Here is an 18,137-nt window from a genome sequence, read left to right as displayed (position 1 = left end):
TCAGAATGCAGAACACGATGCAAATCCGTGAAGTAGCGAAACCGTGAAAAGTAAACGGCGTTATAGCGAGGGATGTGGGCGGTCTTCTGCCTTGAGTCTGCAAGTCTTCAGAGGAACAGGCATAAATGATCTCACGCTAATAACAGCGCTAGCACTAACAGCTACATGCTAATAGCTGAAATGATACAAGAATAGCTTTAATATTGAGAAAGGAAATGTAAATGGTGAGACACTGCAGTAGATCAAGCGAGGCCCCCTTAGAACCAGTGGAATGAGAGCCCGAGGCCTCGGGAGAAGGTACGAGGTTACTATCTTGTCCTGACGAGTGGGCACAAGTGCAGATGGAAGAGGAAGCGTGGGCTAGCCTAGCGCTAACTATGAGACTTCTCCAAAAGACGGGACTCGAGGCTATTCTTACACAAACAGAGGGCGTCCACCTCCCGAGCGCTGATAAACACCGACTTCCTGTCCGTCCGTCCCCAGCTGTGCCAGGTCCAAAGCCCTACGTCCATGCTGTGCCAGGCTCCGGGGCTGCCCGTCAACCTGGACAGGCAGCAGGAGGTGCCGGAAAGGCCTCAGGAGTTCGGATTCAAGCTGGACAATGTGCAGTTGCTGACGGCGCTGAACAACACCAACTTTATCTACTACCCCGATCCCGTGTTTGAAATGCTGAGCGTTTCTGGAGATCTGGAGTTGAAGCCCGGCTCGCCCATCATACTCAAGGTAAGCCCGGATAGGTCCAGTATTTGTTCTGCAATGATGTTCTACGGTACATTTATACCAATATTTACATGAACCCCGCCAACGGGCATCATCAAGGTACTTTATCCTCTTACAGGGGCGAAACTTCCTCCCACCGACCAACAGCGGGAACGGGAAGTTGAACTACACAGTTCTGATCGGCGAGAAGCCGTGCATGCTGACAGTGTCCGACACCCAGCTGCTTTGTGAATCTCCAAACCTGACCGGGCGACACAAGGTCCTGGTGAGTGTCAAAAGAAAGTGAGAGAACACTAAATATGCCTATTTGCGGTGGCTTCCTGGTCACGTTCTTGTTCGCCGTCAGACGGACAACAAGCTCTGATTTGATTGGCCTTGCGGTTCCTGTCACGGCCCACGATCGAGACCAAAGGCCAACCCATGAGCCCTCAAAGTGCACTGCGTTCACTTCTTGGGTATTCCTGGAAGCTCTCAGGGAGCTCGCGGTTGCATCGCCAAATGCAGCAGATGTTGCTGTTTGCTCAAGAGCGACCAGTGACCAGAGCAGAGAAGAAGGAGGCAGGATGGCATCGGTATGACCGGGGGGTAGAAGAAGTCCACGCCGCACGCCGCCATGGATCTAATGGTTACCAAGATGGCCACGTCTACTCTGCTGCCTCTTGCTTAGAGGGCACATTATCACCTGCTCCTCCACCGGCGCCATCTTTACTATGTTCATAAACGTGAACTCTGAACTCTGCTCCGCCCTTTAGTGGACATATTGCTCAGCAACCATTGGCCAAGTTGGTTGCGATGTTTAGAAACGATGTATCTGATGACGTACAGACCTGAGCATACGTGAGCCTGAAGACAATCGGGGATTCTCTAACATGTCAGGGAATGTGTCTGTTTAATTTTATTGAATTTCATTTGGAATATTATAAATGCTTCATGAAATATTACCGAATCCTATTTGCCTTGAGCAACACTTTCACGTGTCAGATGTTGATCTTCTCACTGTTGGAGCTCTTGAAGAGATGCATGTTTAAGAGCGTTCATCCTCGAATTAAAGCTGTGATATATTAGAGCATCAATCATACAGGACGCGTACGCCTTCTCCGAGGAACGAAGCTGTCAAGGAAGTTGATCTTATGGTTTACCCCGTTTTTTTCTCTCGCCGACCCCAAGGCTCGCGTCGGGGGAATCGAAGTTTCCCCCGGAACGGTCCACATCACGTCGGACAGCCCGCTCAGCAGCACGGCCATCATTGGCATCGCGGCGGCGGGCGCCCTGCTCATCCTCTTCATCGTGGTTGTGCTCATCGCCTACAAGCGCAAGTCCCGTGAGAGCGACCTGACCTTGAAGAGGTTGCAGATGCAGATGGACAACCTGGAGTCACGAGTGGCGCTGGAGTGCAAAGAGGGTGAGAGAATAACGGCAAAGAAGGCTATGGATTGATCCATCGTTCTTCTCTTTAAGATGTTCCTTCTTCAGTTCTTCGTGAACATCCAGGATACAACTGTAGGCACTGGGGTTGAGCTGGTCCAAGTGCAGAGGCTTGTTTTAGTTGTTTGTTCCAGTGTTTTCTAATATGCATATCACACCCAACAGTGCTGCATGGGAGTTTTTGTTGAATTGGACTACCATTATGTGGTCAGGGACTCAAGGATTTCAGGATTTAAAGGGTTTATTGTCGTATGCACAGGAAGGACACATCTTCCCTTTGCAGTGAATGTCAGATAGCGTAAGACAAGTATTGCTAGTATAGCAGAGACATCCTGTAAATGAATACATACTTGTGCTGTAAAAGGCAGCAAGTGGCAGACGGAGAAGAGATGCGAACTGTGCAGGAATGTAAACAAGGTAGGACTGTACCCCTGCATCTCCAGCGCTGTGCCAAGGTCAGCACGGCCTGTGCAAGCTAAGCACATGCTAATTATAAAGTGCGCATTGAAAAGGTTAAGGGTCTGATGCAGGTCCTTGAAGATGGAGGCGGCGGCCTTGCAGAGCACGCAGTGGCTGATGACAAACATTACAAATCAAGCTGAATGAGATCGCTCCTCCCGCTGCCGAGGAGAAACTCTATTTGTATACTTGTATGCATTTTGCAGGCAATTGTGAGCTAATGTCTTCCCATTTCCAGCAACATCAGTGTTAATCACGCTCCATCGAAAGAGTGCGCCCGTTCCGTTGCCATAGCTACGCAGCCAAATGAGCTGCCGGCCACAAAACTGTGCCGTGACGATCTGTGTTTTTGGCCCGTCCCCCAGCCTTTGCAGAACTTCAGACTGACATCCACGAGTTGACGAGTGACTTGGATGGAGCCGGAATCCCCTTCTTGGACTACAGAACCTACACCATGAGGGTCCTCTTCCCTGGCATAGAGGAGCACCCTGTGCTCAGAGACCTGGAGGTACGGTTGAACCCTCGTGATGTTTAGCAGGGTCTATAACGTCCACCGGAAAGCATACGTGTCACGCGCCATGTTCCGTGTTTAAAATATCTCATCCCGGTAAACCTCACAAATACTTGCGCCTGATCTTTGCTCCACCAAACTACAGCTGAGATGCGAGTCGCCTTGCAAAACAGCAAATTACCAGAGCGGCAGGTCGGAGAGGAGGTGGAGTCGATGCTGCTGTCCGCTGACCCAAAGCCTACAACTCCAGCTCCTCAAGCCCAAACAAGGGCAGCCTGTAAATCAGAAGAGTTCTCCCGTTAATACCTCTAATGATATGAGACACGGGGCTGTTTTCCCCCTCTCCATCTTAAAAACAAATTAAAAGTCAATCAGAGCGAGTGGAGAAAAAAATAAATAAATCAAGTCATTCCTCCCCGCCGGTGACACTGATAGACAGCTATAATTGAGCAGGTCGTCTTGATCCATTAAGAGAATGATGGACCCCCGTTTTCTGCCCCCGGGGTTGGCCGCTCTATCTCTGATGAGAATTTCCCAGTAATAAGCAATATTAATTATACTTTAATTGGTGTAAATGTCAAAATGCATGAAGAGTATAATGTAGAAGAAGGGCCTAATGAAAACAGCAGAAGGCCAGGCTTCGGCGCCTGATTGCTGCTTAATTGTTATTGATGTGTCTGAGAGTTTTCACTGGATTTTTGAATTTGGCCTGTGGACAGGAGCCTCTCATGGAGGCTCAGAATGTCCCGGTGAAGGTTTGATGTTGTGAGATGTTAGAATTTAGACTGACGTGTGTCACGCTGATAGTTTGTTTAATTAAAAATGGTTTTGTTCTCTTTAAACCTTCAGGCCTTTTTTTTTTTATGAGCTTGACGAAAACACAGGAGGCACAGCTGGAGGTCGCATAGATGAAGATGTGGAGGTTCTCTTTGGGAGTGACCAGGATGGATAGGATCAGGAATGAGTCCATCAGAGGGATGGCACATGGTAGATGTTCTGGAGAGAAGGTCAGAGAAGCCAGACAGAGATAGTTGGGTCATGCACAGAGGCGGGATAGTGAATATATTGGTAGGCGGATGCTGGAACTGGAGGTCTAGAGGAAGACCAAAGAGAAGATTTATGGGCATCGAGAGAGTGGATATGAAGTTAGTTGGTGCGAGAGAGGAGCATCCAGAGAATAGGGTTGGATGGAGACGGTTGATTTGGAGACCCCTGAAGGGTAAAGCCCCAAGGCAAAGAAGACTTTGTCACAGGGGTGCAGGACATGTATGACCGAGATGACTGAGATGGTTTGGATATGGGTGCTCCTCTGATTGTGTCCAAACCATGGTGAAGATCTGGGTAAAAGGTTGCTGAAGGTGGAGCTGCCAGGATGGAGGTCTAGAAGAAGACCAAAGAAGAAGAGAGAGGTGACAGAAGAAGATGCAGAGCAGAGGTTTAGATGGAGGAAGATGATTGGCTGTGGTGACCCTTGGAGGGCCAGTCTGAAGGAAAAAACAAAAGAAGAAGACGAACTCTTGGAAGACACCCAGCATTGAAGATATTGTGGTGAATGATGAATGAGGAGGCTTAGACGGAGGTAGCTGATTGGCTGAGGTGACCCCTGAAGGGAGCAGCCCAGAGGAGGAGAAGAAGAATTTTAACCGATTTGTTAAAACATGGCCAAACTCTCTGAGCACACATGCGAACATTCCCATTGTATGCCTACATTCGCACAGCGAAAGAACTAGCACTGAACATGTGCACGCAACAAAAAAAAAAAAAAAAAAAAAAAAACAGCACTCATCTTGTCAGGCTGTTTGAAATTAGACTCGCAACTTAACAATGTCTCCCGGCAGATTACAAACGCTTCCTCCAGGATGGGAGGGAAGAAAAAACATATGCTGGTTGACAGCTGCATTTGGTCGGAAAAGAGACGCCGCCTTACAATAAGTCCTCTTGACAGTTGGGGAAAGAAAAAAAGAAGAATAAAATAAAGGGTGGGTAGCAGTGTATCTCCATGGATGCCAGTTATAAATAATGGAGGAAGGAAGTGACTTGCATAAACGGCGCGGGGACGGCGCGGGCTCGGATCGCACCGCCGCGTTAGCTCTCAGCCTACATTAGCGCTTAAAAGCAACAAACACTCTCAGGAGTCTCGGCGTTCCCCTGCCTTTATTCTGAACATTTACACTTGATGACACCCAGATGAAACGTCTTCCATGCATCTCTTTAGCTCGTCTTCACCTCCCGCCTATATTTAGGGAGGTAAACTATACATGACTCTGTACGCGGAGGTACTTCCGGACGACTTGTGTTTGAGGTATTCGCAGCCTACAGCCGTTGCAAATAGTGTACAACTACAGCTTCCTGTTTCTGTGGGTGGATGGTTTTGTCGACCCCATCGCTGAAGATGCTCCCATCCATTCGCTGTGTTCCCTCATTAGATGTTTAATGTAAATCTAGCTAGCGTGACCATCGGGAGCAACTTGGGGTTCGGCGTCTTTCCCAAGTACACTTCAGGAGGAGCTGGGTATCGAAGCGCCAACCTTAACTTTGGAGGGTCGGACGCTCTACCGACCGATCCACAGTTGTCTAGAGATGAAGATACGGTTGCTCTCTCCATTGGTATCCCCATTTGTGATGTGCCCCTTCCCTCTGTTTTGTACCAGGTGCCAGGCTACCGCCAGGAGCAAGTGGAGAAAGGACTGAAGCTCTTTGGCCAGCTCATCAACAACAAGGTCTTCCTGCTGTGCTTCATCCGCACGCTGGAGTCTCAGCGTGGTTTCTCCATGAGGGACCGTGGAAACGTGGCCTCCCTCATCATGACGGTGCTACAGAGCAAGCTGGAATACGCCACTGATGTTCTGAAGCACCTACTGTCCGACCTCATAGACCGAAACTTGGAAAGCAAGAACCATCCAAAGCTGCTGCTCCGCAGGTGAGAGGTTTCTTCTTGCTCCAGCATGGCAGTGCATCTTCTCAAACAGCAGTGAATGGACCAGGTGCAAACCTACCATATGATATATGGTAAAAAGGCTAAAGGGACGGTGCTTTGGATTCCCTCTCTGTGGAGACTCCATGTTCTCCCAAGTTCTGAGCGGGGTTCCTCAGGGTTCTCCATGATCCTTCCAGAGTCCAAACACATGCAGAAGGTTCACTGGAGACCCTACATTGTCCAGAGTGAGCGAGACAATGAAGGTTTTTATGCCTCTATATGTGTCCCTGTGATTGACCGGTCCAGGGAGAACCTGGCCTTCGCTCAGTGGCGGTTTGGATGGGCTCCATCAGCCCCGTGACCCCGGGTGAAGAACAAGCGGTGGAAAAAAATGAATGAATAAATGGAAGCAAAAAGTAAATAGTTCAACTGAAACAATGACAAACCATCTTAGTTGGATGTTTTGCAGCAGTCGTGCCAAATTCGTGGTATTCCCAATCGGTATGGATGAACTCCAGTGACCTTGAAGTGCTCGCTCAGACTCCAGAGGGCATCGCATTGCACGTCATTAGCAAATTAATTCTAATTAATTAGTGGCAAATGTGAAGTCGAACAGCTCAAGAGGAAACCCGTATGAAAATGTATGAAACGAGTGCAAATGCAAAACCAAAATCTCCCCCCGGAACTCGAACAAAGCTCTCCGAACACGAGGTTCGGCGGTCACGTGGGCGAGCCGACCTCCTGGAGGCTTCTGGGACGGCGGGTCTGCGCGAGGAGCCAAATGCAGGGGAAGGGAGGGGGTTTTCAAACATGCCACGCATGAATTTGTCCGCCTCGTTCGAATGACATTTGATTCTGCCTCCAGCCGATAGAGCAGAGGAGTGGATTCATTCATTCATTATTCACTACAAGTGAGGTGGGCAACAAGGAAACGGATGCTGCTCTCTGTATGGTTGAGTCCTGGTTGTGTCCAACATCTCGTCCAGTGACGGCCTGGAAAGGCCATCGCTTGATGATGAATGAATGAATTGAAATTAATCTAAAGAAAGCCAAGGCCATTGCTCCTTCCACTCTGAAAGGCTGGAGTGCTCACGGCAAGCAGTGAGGAGAGCGTCATGAACACCAAGCTGTGGGAGATAATTGAAGCACACCTGCATGGGGTCACCGGCAATGACCCTATGAGTCCCGTTCGGTATTTTACACCAGAAATCACTTTATCTTCTCAGTAGATGCGCAACTCATTGATTCAGAGCCTTTTTAAGCTGCATTGCGGGGCTCAGTACCTCAGGAAGTAGATAAAATACATTTTTTTGGGGGGGTGCAGACCTTGTATGCAGCGGGTCGTCTGGGTCATCGAAAGCACTTCCGAGTCCGGTTAAGTTTAACTCGTATCAATTAGATTTTTCCCTTGAAGGAATTAAGGTGGATTTAAGGCGCCAAACCCTTTGCGAGCGTCATTCTCTTCTTTGGCTAGCTCCTGCCCACCCTTCCTTCTCAGGGGATGTTAGCATGTCTAGCGCCTGCTAGTCCCTCGGCGTCTCAGCCTGCCTTTTCTTTGGGGGAGGGGGGATTTGACGAGCGAGCGGCGCCGCCCTGCGGGCTACAGGCGCGTCCTCGGACAGCGGCTGAAAATAACCCCGAGTCCCCGGCTGTGAATACCAGCTCCAATATTGTTGAAGAAAGATGGCGCCCCATTCCTTCTCCTCTTCCTCCTCCTCTCACCTCAAAAGTTACTGGCCGTCATCACCGTTTTTTTTTTTTCAGAATCCCATCCTCTATCATCACCCCCCGTCGCGTTTTCCTCCATATCCACCGCTTCTCGTGGCACACCGTCACTATATTTATCCCTCAGATGCCGTCTTCTAACTCACACTCTCCATCCATACCATCAGCACTTCATCGCCCCCCTTCGCTCCTCCACTCCCTGCTTACTTGATTGCTAAATCAGTGCTTAAAGTGTGTGAACAGTGCAGCTCTGGCACGGCATCTGAGCGTGGCTACCCACTGATTCATGTTCCAAGAAAGCCCCTCTGTGTGTGTGTGTGTGTGTGTGTGTGTGTGTGTGTCGTCTCTTGGTTCAACACACAAACACACATCCTTCCATCTGTCCCGTCTCAACCTGCGCCGAAGCACAACCACCAGGCAAGCTAACTAACAAGAGCCTTCCACAACCATCTGTCATCTCCTTGATGCATCTCCTCCTTTAACTCCTCTTCCTCCTCCCTCCCTCCCATCAGACACACCCGATCGCATTTTCATCAGCTCCGATGTTGTTCGCTCGCAGCCGACGCGTCAAAAACGCCGTTTTTTGATTTTTCGGTTAAAAGAGTGTGTTGTCGCGTTGCTAATGTTTTTCAGCGCGTTCAGCCGGTCATCCGGCAGGGCCGAGTCTCCCGCAGGAGGCGGCGGACGGAAACGATTCCCGACCCCCTCCGAGCCGCACTATTTTAAGATTTGAGGAGCATTTACATTTCCTCTGCGATGCGAAGGACTCCGACTCAAATCTTCCACGCGTTCGGTTGCCGACGGGAGGCGGCGGGGAATCAAACCGGCAACTTTTTAATTCCAGAGACATAACATCCCGCATCGGACCGAACCCCGTCCTCATTAGACGCCAAGTGTATCCTGGGTGTTTGTTTCCCTTCGGGGCTTCGGGGTCAGACTGTAAATGGCTTCTCGGCGGCCCGGGGACGACCCCGCCTCTCGCCCGATGGCGAATGAATCGGTTGGTGAGGCACGTCGGGAAACAGGTAGATGACGTTAGCGCGTCCTGCTAACAGTTTTTCAAATGAGAGCCTTAATCAGAGGCTTCAGGGTGAACCAGCCTTTTGCCCGATCTCAGCTGGAATAGGCTCCGCCCCCTCGCCCAGGTTGCAGGATACGCTGTATTAAAAATGAACGAATCAGAAGGTTTCATTTTCCTTCTCTCAGCTCAGGTTAGTTTTAGAGCGCTAAACTCAGCTACAGCTCGCTTGTTGCAGCAGCAGCAGAAGGTCCGTGGTGGCCAAATCCTGAAGAACCAGTGTGGTGCTCAAGGGCCGTTGAGCCGGACCGAGCTTCATGCTGATTCCATCCTCACATCTAAAACCACCACTGATATACAGGACGCCAACAAATACCTCCAAAGAAGGTTGCACCTTTGTTCCTTCGTTCCCAAAGGGTCTTGGCTGAAGGGTGGACTTCTCTTCTGATGCGTGAATCCATTGCTCAGATGTCCAGAAAGTGGCAGAAAGAAATGACAATGAATGAATGAATGAATGAATGAATGAATGAGCGTCAGCCCGGAGAAGTTGTTCTACCCGTTCATGTTGGATCCAAACGGCCATTAAAAGAGCGAGGCCTGATCGTCAGGTGACGTCCAGGCGGTTTCCCGCTGGAATCGGCGGTCAAAGCGGCTCAGAAGAGCTCAGATCCGTCCGCCCTCCGAGGTCTTGAGCAGGACCGAAGCTGCCAGATGTCCTCAGCTCCGGATGCTCCTCAGAGCCGGCCGGCCCTCTGCCAGGCTGCCAGGAGGCGGGACCGTCCACGCCGGCACGCCGTCCGGCGCGTCCGCTCCGAGAATAGCTCGTTCGTGCGAGCGTTCACCTCCGAGGCGTCGCATTTATTCCTGCGCGTGATGACGGGCGGCGTCCTGCTACCAGGAAGCAAACGAGGGGAACCCTCCGAGCTCCGTGCACGGCGAGATGAATTTGCACTTTTAGCACGAAGCGGCCAAATCTGTCTTTTTGTTTCCACTTTCCTTTCGCCCCTGCCTTCTTTCCGGCTCTCTTCCATGCAAGCTTTCAGTGGGAGTGGAGAGGATTTTGGAAATCCGGGATCGGGCAGCCAAAAGGTGGCGGCGGCGGCGGCGGGGGGGGGGGGGGGGTGCTCGCAAGGACACATGAAAGAAAAGATCAAACGTGACCTCGCTGACCTCTGGATCGGGGCAGAATAAAAGCGTGGACGCACCGGGAGGCAGGAAGCTAATCCTCCCCAGGTGCCGTGCCAGTTTTGGACCGGAGATGCCAAACCCGCCCGGCGGCGGCCCAGCGGGCGCCGCCGCGCTGAGCCCCCTTCCAGAGGCCGCCTGAATGGCGAGGGTTTGGGGAGGGCGGTGCTGCAGGTGGTCGCCGAAACACCGACACACACAGGACACGCACAATGGACGCTAATCCTGAAATATTGATGCCTATAGGGCTCATTAAAAGCACCCGGAGTGTGTGTCACTGTTTGGACGCACAAAACACACACCCCTGCAGTCGCTGTCAAAGGGGATCCCATCTTCACCCGCCACAACCGCCGCCGTCGCGCATGCATATCGGTCATTAATTGGGAATCGCTGGCGTGCTGACGGTCGGGGTCGAACGGACACGCACTAGTTTTCCCCGCCGGCGGAGCGTGCACGGCAGGCGGGGGGGGGGGGGGGGGTTTGGCGTCCGCACGCTTCGGATCGAGATGTCAGGCCAATGAATGGGCGAGGGAGCGCTTGATAATGAGGCCGGCGTTATTACGGCGCCTCTGACGCCGTAAATCCGCCGGGATCAAATAAAGGATTTTTAATTGCTTTCTCCCAGCGTTAAAACCCCGCCGCCGCCGGCGTGCTCGAGCATAAAGAGCCCGGAAAAGATGGCCGAAGCGGGCCGCCGTACGGCGAGCGCGCCCTCGACCCGCCCGCTGTCATTGTATTTGTAGAACCAAAGAAGATTCATTTGCAGCCGCCGTCATTCCGGGCCGTATCTGATGGCGGCGTTGAATATTCATGGCGGCGCCTTCGCACGTTCACGGTGTGCTTTGCATCTGCTTGTGTTCGCAGGACAGAGTCTGTCGCCGAGAAAATGCTGACCAACTGGTTTACGTTTCTCCTCTACAAGTTCCTGAAGGTAACTTCCTCCACGGCGTTCACCTTTGGAAAGGTTGGCCTCAGGTGGACCTGCGGGGCTTCGCCGCCCGCGGAGGCGATCTCAGGGCAAAAGTTGACTTCATCAACATAACAGATGCTGCATGAAACCTGGCAGGAAAAGGAGCGCTGGGTCACCACACCCACATGGGCTCAGGAGGGGATTTCCATATTAGAAAGCGATCCCTGATAATACTACTATTATTATAGTCATTATAATCATAATAAAAAATCCCATAATTTTTGGGCTATTGAGCGCACCTGAATATAAGCCGCGGCGGCTAAAAACAACTGCTGTTATTTCCCTACTATTGAGCGCGCCTGAATATAAGCCGCACCGGCTAGCCGGTCGCTATCTTGGTCTTCCTCCTGCGCGCTAAAACCGTCAAAGTCGTCTTCTTCGGTGTCGGAGTTGAACGGACTCAGAATTTACCGGTCGTTTAATCGGTCCGATGTGACGAGGATAAATGTTTTAGCGGCGTGAAGCTCGTTAGCGTCCCCCACCCCAAAAAAAGTCCATATATTAGCCGCATCGTTGTTCAAGGGAAAAAAGTCGCGGCTTATCGTTCGAAAATCAGGGTAAATAAATCTCTTTGTACATATATGGGCCACAATTATCTCAAAGCTGCAGGTGTCTACCTTGTAACATGAGATATTTACACAGAAACCTTTTTCTTTTTAGCTTTCAATTAAATATATTCCGGTAATATTCACTGATATTTACTGGAAATGCTTTTTTTTTTCCGAACAGTGGCTGTAAGACGGCTGATGAAAAAAATGAACACTAAATAAGACAAGGAAAAGTCCATCCATTTTGTATCCCCGTTTTGTCCTACTCCAGATGTTTGCTATCTTGGATCGCTAAAACCATTAAAGTCGTCTTCTTCGGTGTTGCAATTGAACGGCCTCGGAATTTCACGGTAATTTAATTGGTCCGACGTGACGAGTCTAAATGTTTTGGCGGCGTGGAGATCGTTAGCACAAAAAATTAGCCGTAGCCATAAATTAGCCGCATGGTTGTTGAAGGTGTTCAAAGCCGGTGAAGACGTAGCATCATCATCATCATCAGATTCTGAAATACTTTCAGAGTAATGAGCGTTGCTCCCTACAGTAAAGACAATTAACAGAAATAAATAAATGAATCAAGATAATACATTAGAACTCATGTCAAGAATGGAGAAATACCAAGTCACTTCCTGTCATCCATAAACCTCCTCTTTGGTCCTCCTCTTTCCAACCTCAGCGTCTTTCCACCTGGATCTTCACCGTTCCTCCTCTGTCACGTCACCAACCATGATGTTTACAACCAATTAGAATATCCGACTCAACTTCGACTTCATAACACAATAGAAGTCTTAGCATTATTTGATAGTTACATGATATTGACCTCAACACAAGAAGCAGATGAGTTCTAGTCATCATATTCTTCAGATAGACTTCAAAATCATGAACTATTTTTTTAAGATAAAATTGCAGTTCCTATATATTCAGCTAGGTCTGTTTTAGCCAGTGTTAGCAATGTGGTGCAACACTATGTGACTCAGAACTTACAGCCAATGGCAGCAAAGCGGCTTCCGGGTATTTTTACTAATTGTTAGAAATTGAGCTGCTTTCCTGTTGGACCCGACACAAAAAAAGACAAAAGTGGACAAGGAGTTTAGGGTTTTCCAAGAAAAATGGACCCCGTCTTATTTGTTCCTTGAGGATAATAAGAAACCTTGTATGCTCGCTGTGGATGCAACAAGTTATGGGGCTCGCCATGGCGAAAAATACAACAAAATGCACGGAGAACATGAAATTGCACTTTTCTTCATGAATCTCAGGTTGTTTGTCAAAGGAACAGTCGATAACTGTTGATAATTGATAGATTTTTATCATTTATCTTTTCTCCTTTACACTCAAACAAGGGAAAAATTTGGACTAAGTGTCACTTCTAGGTCATTACGCTCTTCATTTCCTGGACATCAAATGAGGCGGTATGTAGCCTCCGGACCAACATGAGTTTGACACCCCTGAACTCGAGGGAGACCAGAGAGGAGGTTTATGGATTTAAGGAAAGTGGACAGGTGGTTGGTCGGTGTGAGAGAGGTGAGGTTTAGATGGTTCAGATGTTTGGCTGTGGAGACTCCTGAAGGGAGCGGCCCAAAAGTTGAGAAGAAGAACGTATTCCCTGTCTTTTTATGCCATCCTGTTTCAGTTTGTTTGTTTGTTGTCTAATCTCCATTTAATTAGCAGGCTCTGTATCTTTTATATTCATCCTAACGCTTTTCTAAATCTCCTGCCTCGCAAAGATAAAGTTGATCTACGGCGCGAGTCCTTCTCAGCAACTGCAAAAAACTGCAAAACAAAAGTTAGCAGGGAAAGAATCATAAAAAGGAACATCTGTCTGTCAACCCATTACAGATATCACTCAAACTTGTTTACCCTCTCCAAACTACCCTTCCCCTCCTTGCAGGAATGCGCCGGCGAGCCGCTCTTCTCGCTTTTCTGTGCCATCAAGCAGCAGATGGAGAAAGGCCCCATTGACTCCATCACAGGAGAGGCGCGATACTCGCTCAGCGAGGACAAGCTCATCAGACAGCAGATTGACTACAAGACGCTGGTAAGGGGCGTTCACCTGCCCCGGGGCTCCGAGGGCTCCGGGGGGACATTTAATATGCTCCCGGCGACACGGGGCGACTGAGGGGGGCCGATATGGGATGTCGGTCACCAGACGAGAACGGCAACATAAAGTTGTCATTGTCACGGTTGACGTGTCGGGGCACGAGAGCGGCAACCTCACTTCCTGTGGAGCTCGAAGCTGTCAAATAAGGATGCAGGGCTTCGGGAGGAGTAAGAAGGAGAGCAGTTATGCATGCAAGCCTTCGGATGTGTCCGGGTGGTGGGGGCTTCTTCTAGAGGCAGCTTTGTCTTGGGAATCGCTTTCTCCATCTTTATTCTCTAACCTCCAATTTAAATTCCCTGGAAGCACAAAGGTACACTTCCAGAGTAGGTTGAAAGTACATTTAGAAATATTTAAAGGGTGGTACATGAGAGGTACATGAGAAGGTAAAGAAACAGGTTCAAGCAGGTTGGGATAGGTGGAGAAGAGTGTCAGATAGAAGAACATCAGCCAGAATGACAGGAAAGGTGGTTGAGACGGTGGTGAGATGGTCTACAAACACTGACAATGAGCAAAAGTTAGGAAGCAGAGCTGGAGCTCGCAGAGATGAAGATGCTGAGGTTTGGAGGGACCAGAATGGAGAGGATCGGGAAGGAGTCCATCAGAGGAACGGCACAGGTAGATGTTTTGGTGAGATGGTCAGAGATGGTTGGGTCATGGACAGAGGAAGGAGAGTCAGGTGGACGGATGCTGGAATTGGAGGTCCAAAGAGAAGACCAAAGAGAAGTTTCATGGATATCGTGAGAGAGGATATGAAGGTAGTTGGAGTGAGAAAGGAGGATCCAGAGAATAGGGTTGGATGGAGAAGGTGGATTCGCCGTGGAGACCCTGAAGGGAAAAGCCCAAAGGGAAGGAAGAAGTTTGAGGTACATGCGTGTATATTTGTAAAAGTATAAACAATAAAAGCCGACCTTAAAACCTCCAATTCTCAAAAATGTCTTCACGGCTTCAAAGTTTGGAATGGTGCCGCGGTGTTTAGCCCTTCCGGCCAATCAGCAAGAAGCTCCTGCGTGGAGTCTCCATGTTCCTCCGGGATCTCGAGGTTCTTCCCAGTTTCCAAACCCATGCAGGGGGTTCATAGGAGACCCTACATTGTCCAGGGTTGAACTCTGGCACTCAACAAGTGACAGCTGGGAACTCGTCCTCCATCCGCCCCCCCGACCCTGAGTACAGGATTAGCGGTTTGGAAAATGAATGAAAAAAGATTACAGCTCGTTTGTCTCCTGGTAATTGATTTCAGGTAGCAAATGGCAACGTCTCCTCAAGGTCAGCGAAATAAAAGCTTTGGGATTTGGATTTGATTTTTGCTGTGATTAGTTCAAAAACCCTTTGGAAAGAATGAATATAGTATTATTCCATCCGTCATCGGTGCAAAGTAAAAGAAATGTAATTAATTTTTCAAGAACAAACCAACTTAGGAAATGTGATAATTGCGCGACGTGTTGTTTTGTCGTCACTGTAAAATCAGGTTGTAACAACTTTGCACCGGATCAACCTGAAACTCCAATATTTACCTCGAGCGATAAATGGTGTCGCAGGAAAAGAATGAAACCACTGAGGTGTGTGGTGCAGGAGATACACTCTGCAGATCTGATCTTTTAGATCTTCTCGACAAAGCCATCGCACTCCTAGCCAGATGTTTACCAAACATTAATTTAGTTTGTTTTCTTATTTTGCCTCCAGGTGGTAAACTGCATCCACCCGGAGAATGAAAAAAGCCCAGAAATCCAAGTGAAGGTCCTCAACTGTGATGCCATCAGCCAGGTGAAGGAGAAGATCCTGGATGCTATCTACAAGAATGTCCCACACTCACATCGCCTAAAAGCTTCCGACATGGATCTCGGTATGAAACCTTTCTTCAGCCGTCCAGACGCCCTCGGGTGACCACGGGTACTCGGTCATTGTAGTCGATAGTTTTGAAAAGTGTCTGAAATGCTAGAGGTAATGTCTTGACAAGGCACCTTCCAAAGTCCACAAATGAGTTTGGAGCCTCACAACTTTCCCTAAAAATCATCTCTAGGAAACAGGAAAGCACCTAAAATTTGAAGGAAAGCAACAGAAGCAGTCAACTAAACAGCATGTAAAGTATCAGACTGTTTGCAGATGACATTGTGATCTCCGGTGAGATCAGGGAGCAGGTGGAGGAACTGCTGAGGAGTGGAGGTATGCTCTGGAAAGGAGACACGTATGCTCTGGAGAGGTTGGAGAAGAGGTGGAGGAACATCTGCAGGCAGGTTAAAGTGTCAGCTGGAATGAAAGGAAAGGTGGAGAAGATGGAGGTGAAGAGCAGCCATGGTGTCTGGTTTGGAGACACTGAGCAGAAGAAAGGAGGCAGAGATGAAGCTGTGGAGGCTCCTCTTTGGAGTCCATCAGAAGGAGTCCATCAGAAGGACAGCACATGAAGTCAGACTGAAATGGTTTGGAGAGATGGTGGAGATCTGGGTAGAAGGATGCTGAAGTTGGAGCTGCTAGACAGGAGGTTCTGGAGGAAGACCAGAGAGATGTATGGAGGGGAAGAGGACAGGAAGTTAGATTATGTGGGAGAAGAGAATGCAGAGGAGAGGGTTAGATGGAGGCGGTTGATTGGCTGTGGAGACCCCTGGGGTAAGCAGGAGAAGAGGTAGCAGAAGCTTGGATACTAGATGTTTTTGAGGCTTTCTCAGACGCCCCAGAGTAGGATCTCTCCTGAATACCCTCCTTTGTTTTGAAGCCTTTGGCTTTCGGTGCCCCAAGTGAGACGCACCCATCTTCCATACCAGAGCAGAAGTCAAATACACCTTCAGGTGGGCTCTTAGTGTAAATTCAGCACATGTACTGATGTACCAGTATCTACACCGGCCTCGGCAGGAGCAGAGCTTCATGCTGATTCCATCCTCACATCTAAAACTACCATTGATATACAGGACGCCAACAAATACCTCCAAAAAAGGGTTGCACCTTCGTTACTTGCTCCCAAAGGGTCTCGGCTGTAGAGTGAACTTCTCTTCTGATGCGTGAATCCATTGCTCAGATGTCCAGCGTGTCTTCTTCCCCCGCCTCAAACGTCCCCATTGATTGGGAACGTTGACAGAACCCGGCCCTTCTGTCAGATGATTGATGGGTGGAGACCCTCGGTGACCCCCCACCCACCCCCACTCCAACTTCTAGCCATCATTGGGCCTTTCTTTCAGACTGCAGTGCTGGATGTGAAAATGGGACTTGTATGCTCCGGTAGAACATATATCTTCTCACAGGGTCGGTATGAAGAGAGCGATTGTGTAACATCTAGCGCCACTTTGTGTTGCCTGGGTGTTTTCAACGCATCCATACATCTGAGCATGTCCTCCACGCTCGTTGTCCCCCCCCCCCCCCCCCCCCCCCCCCAAGGGCTTCGGCTGCACCCGAGCCCGCGCTTTTTATGCTTGGATTTTGCCAGATGGACTTTCTAAGCCCCCGTTGTGTTCATAATAGAGTATTTATAACCGGTCCAGATCTGAGACGGGCTGAGTGCGTACCCGCGGAGAATCTGGCCGCCTGATAGCCAAGTGGAAGGATTGGTTTCGCCTTTTTGACGACGGGGTTGTTTTTTTTTCCGCGCTCTTCTTTCGGGCATGCGGTGAAGTTCTATTATTGCTTCATTATGAAAGGGACCTGGACGGTTGCTCCACGCACTTCCAGCTGTCCACCGCTGCGGACACATGCAGATTGTATTCATTTATTGAAATTATTTAGCGTATCTAAACTGTCGACGTCTGATGCTTTTCTTTGTTTAACAAATTATGAAAAAAATAAAAGAGAAGTCAAAGCTCATATTGAGCAAAATATCATCCAGAAAATTGGACCGTAGTTTTCAAATAACACCACGACTACTACTGCATGCTCCACAAGACATCCGTGTGTGTGTGTGTGTGTGTGTGTGTGTGTGTGTGTGTGTGTGTGTGTGTGTGTGTGTGTGTGTGTGAAGAGGTTTCTGGAGAAGAGGCTTCTGGACAGTGTGATGGTTCTTGCTAGTTTTGACAGCTCCCTCTTAAACCTGTGTGTTTGGTTTATTTTTAACTCCATTTGCACCTTAAATTGAGGACACACACTCACACACACTCGCACACACACACATGTGAAGGGAAAGAATGATACACAGAGTGATTTCCCATCCACCTGCCGGGCCCACAGGTGAGAAAACACACTGTGGAGGCTCAGAGGAGACGAGCACAGAACTCACTGACCTCAATGAACTGAGATACTGCCAGTGGAACTTCTCTACCAGACTGTAGGAGACACACACACACACACACACACACACATAGATACACACTACACACACATATTCATACACGCACAAAGATACACACTCAACCACCTACACTTTACACACATACTCACTCACTCACACAAACAAATACATACTTACACACACACACACACACATCCTCACTCACTCTATACACAGATGCACACTCACACACACAAATACACACACAGCCTCACTCACTCGCAGATACACATTACATACAGATATACTGTACACTCACACCACACACAGCTCACACACACATACTCACACACATGCGGATACAAACATAGACACACC

General features: G+C 49.1%; 1 protein-coding gene across 1 annotated transcript in view; it reads left to right on the top strand.

Annotated features, from left to right (window-relative positions):
- plxna4 (plexin A4) overlaps window positions 1-18,137 on the top strand; it is a 238,610-nt gene that overhangs the window by 191,959 nt on the left and 28,514 nt on the right. Inside the window, exons 18-25 of the mRNA XM_086147306.1 lie at window positions 484-723; window positions 839-985; window positions 1,888-2,122; window positions 2,970-3,112; window positions 5,767-6,035; window positions 10,825-10,891; window positions 13,364-13,510; window positions 15,254-15,413. Of these exons, the coding sequence (XP_086003432.1) occupies window positions 484-723; window positions 839-985; window positions 1,888-2,122; window positions 2,970-3,112; window positions 5,767-6,035; window positions 10,825-10,891; window positions 13,364-13,510; window positions 15,254-15,413 (1,408 nt within the window). The remainder of the gene's footprint in view (window positions 1-483; window positions 724-838; window positions 986-1,887; window positions 2,123-2,969; window positions 3,113-5,766; window positions 6,036-10,824; window positions 10,892-13,363; window positions 13,511-15,253; window positions 15,414-18,137) is intronic.

The sequence above is a fragment of the Fistularia commersonii genome, chromosome 5, assembly GCF_037954325.1.
Source record: "Fistularia commersonii isolate RoL2024-O1a breed Wild chromosome 5, RoL_Fcom_v1.0, whole genome shotgun sequence".
NCBI lineage: Eukaryota > Metazoa > Chordata > Actinopteri > Syngnathiformes > Fistulariidae > Fistularia > Fistularia commersonii.
The sequence above is the reverse complement of the archived record's forward strand: the minus strand, read 5'-3'. Positions and strand labels throughout refer to the sequence as shown.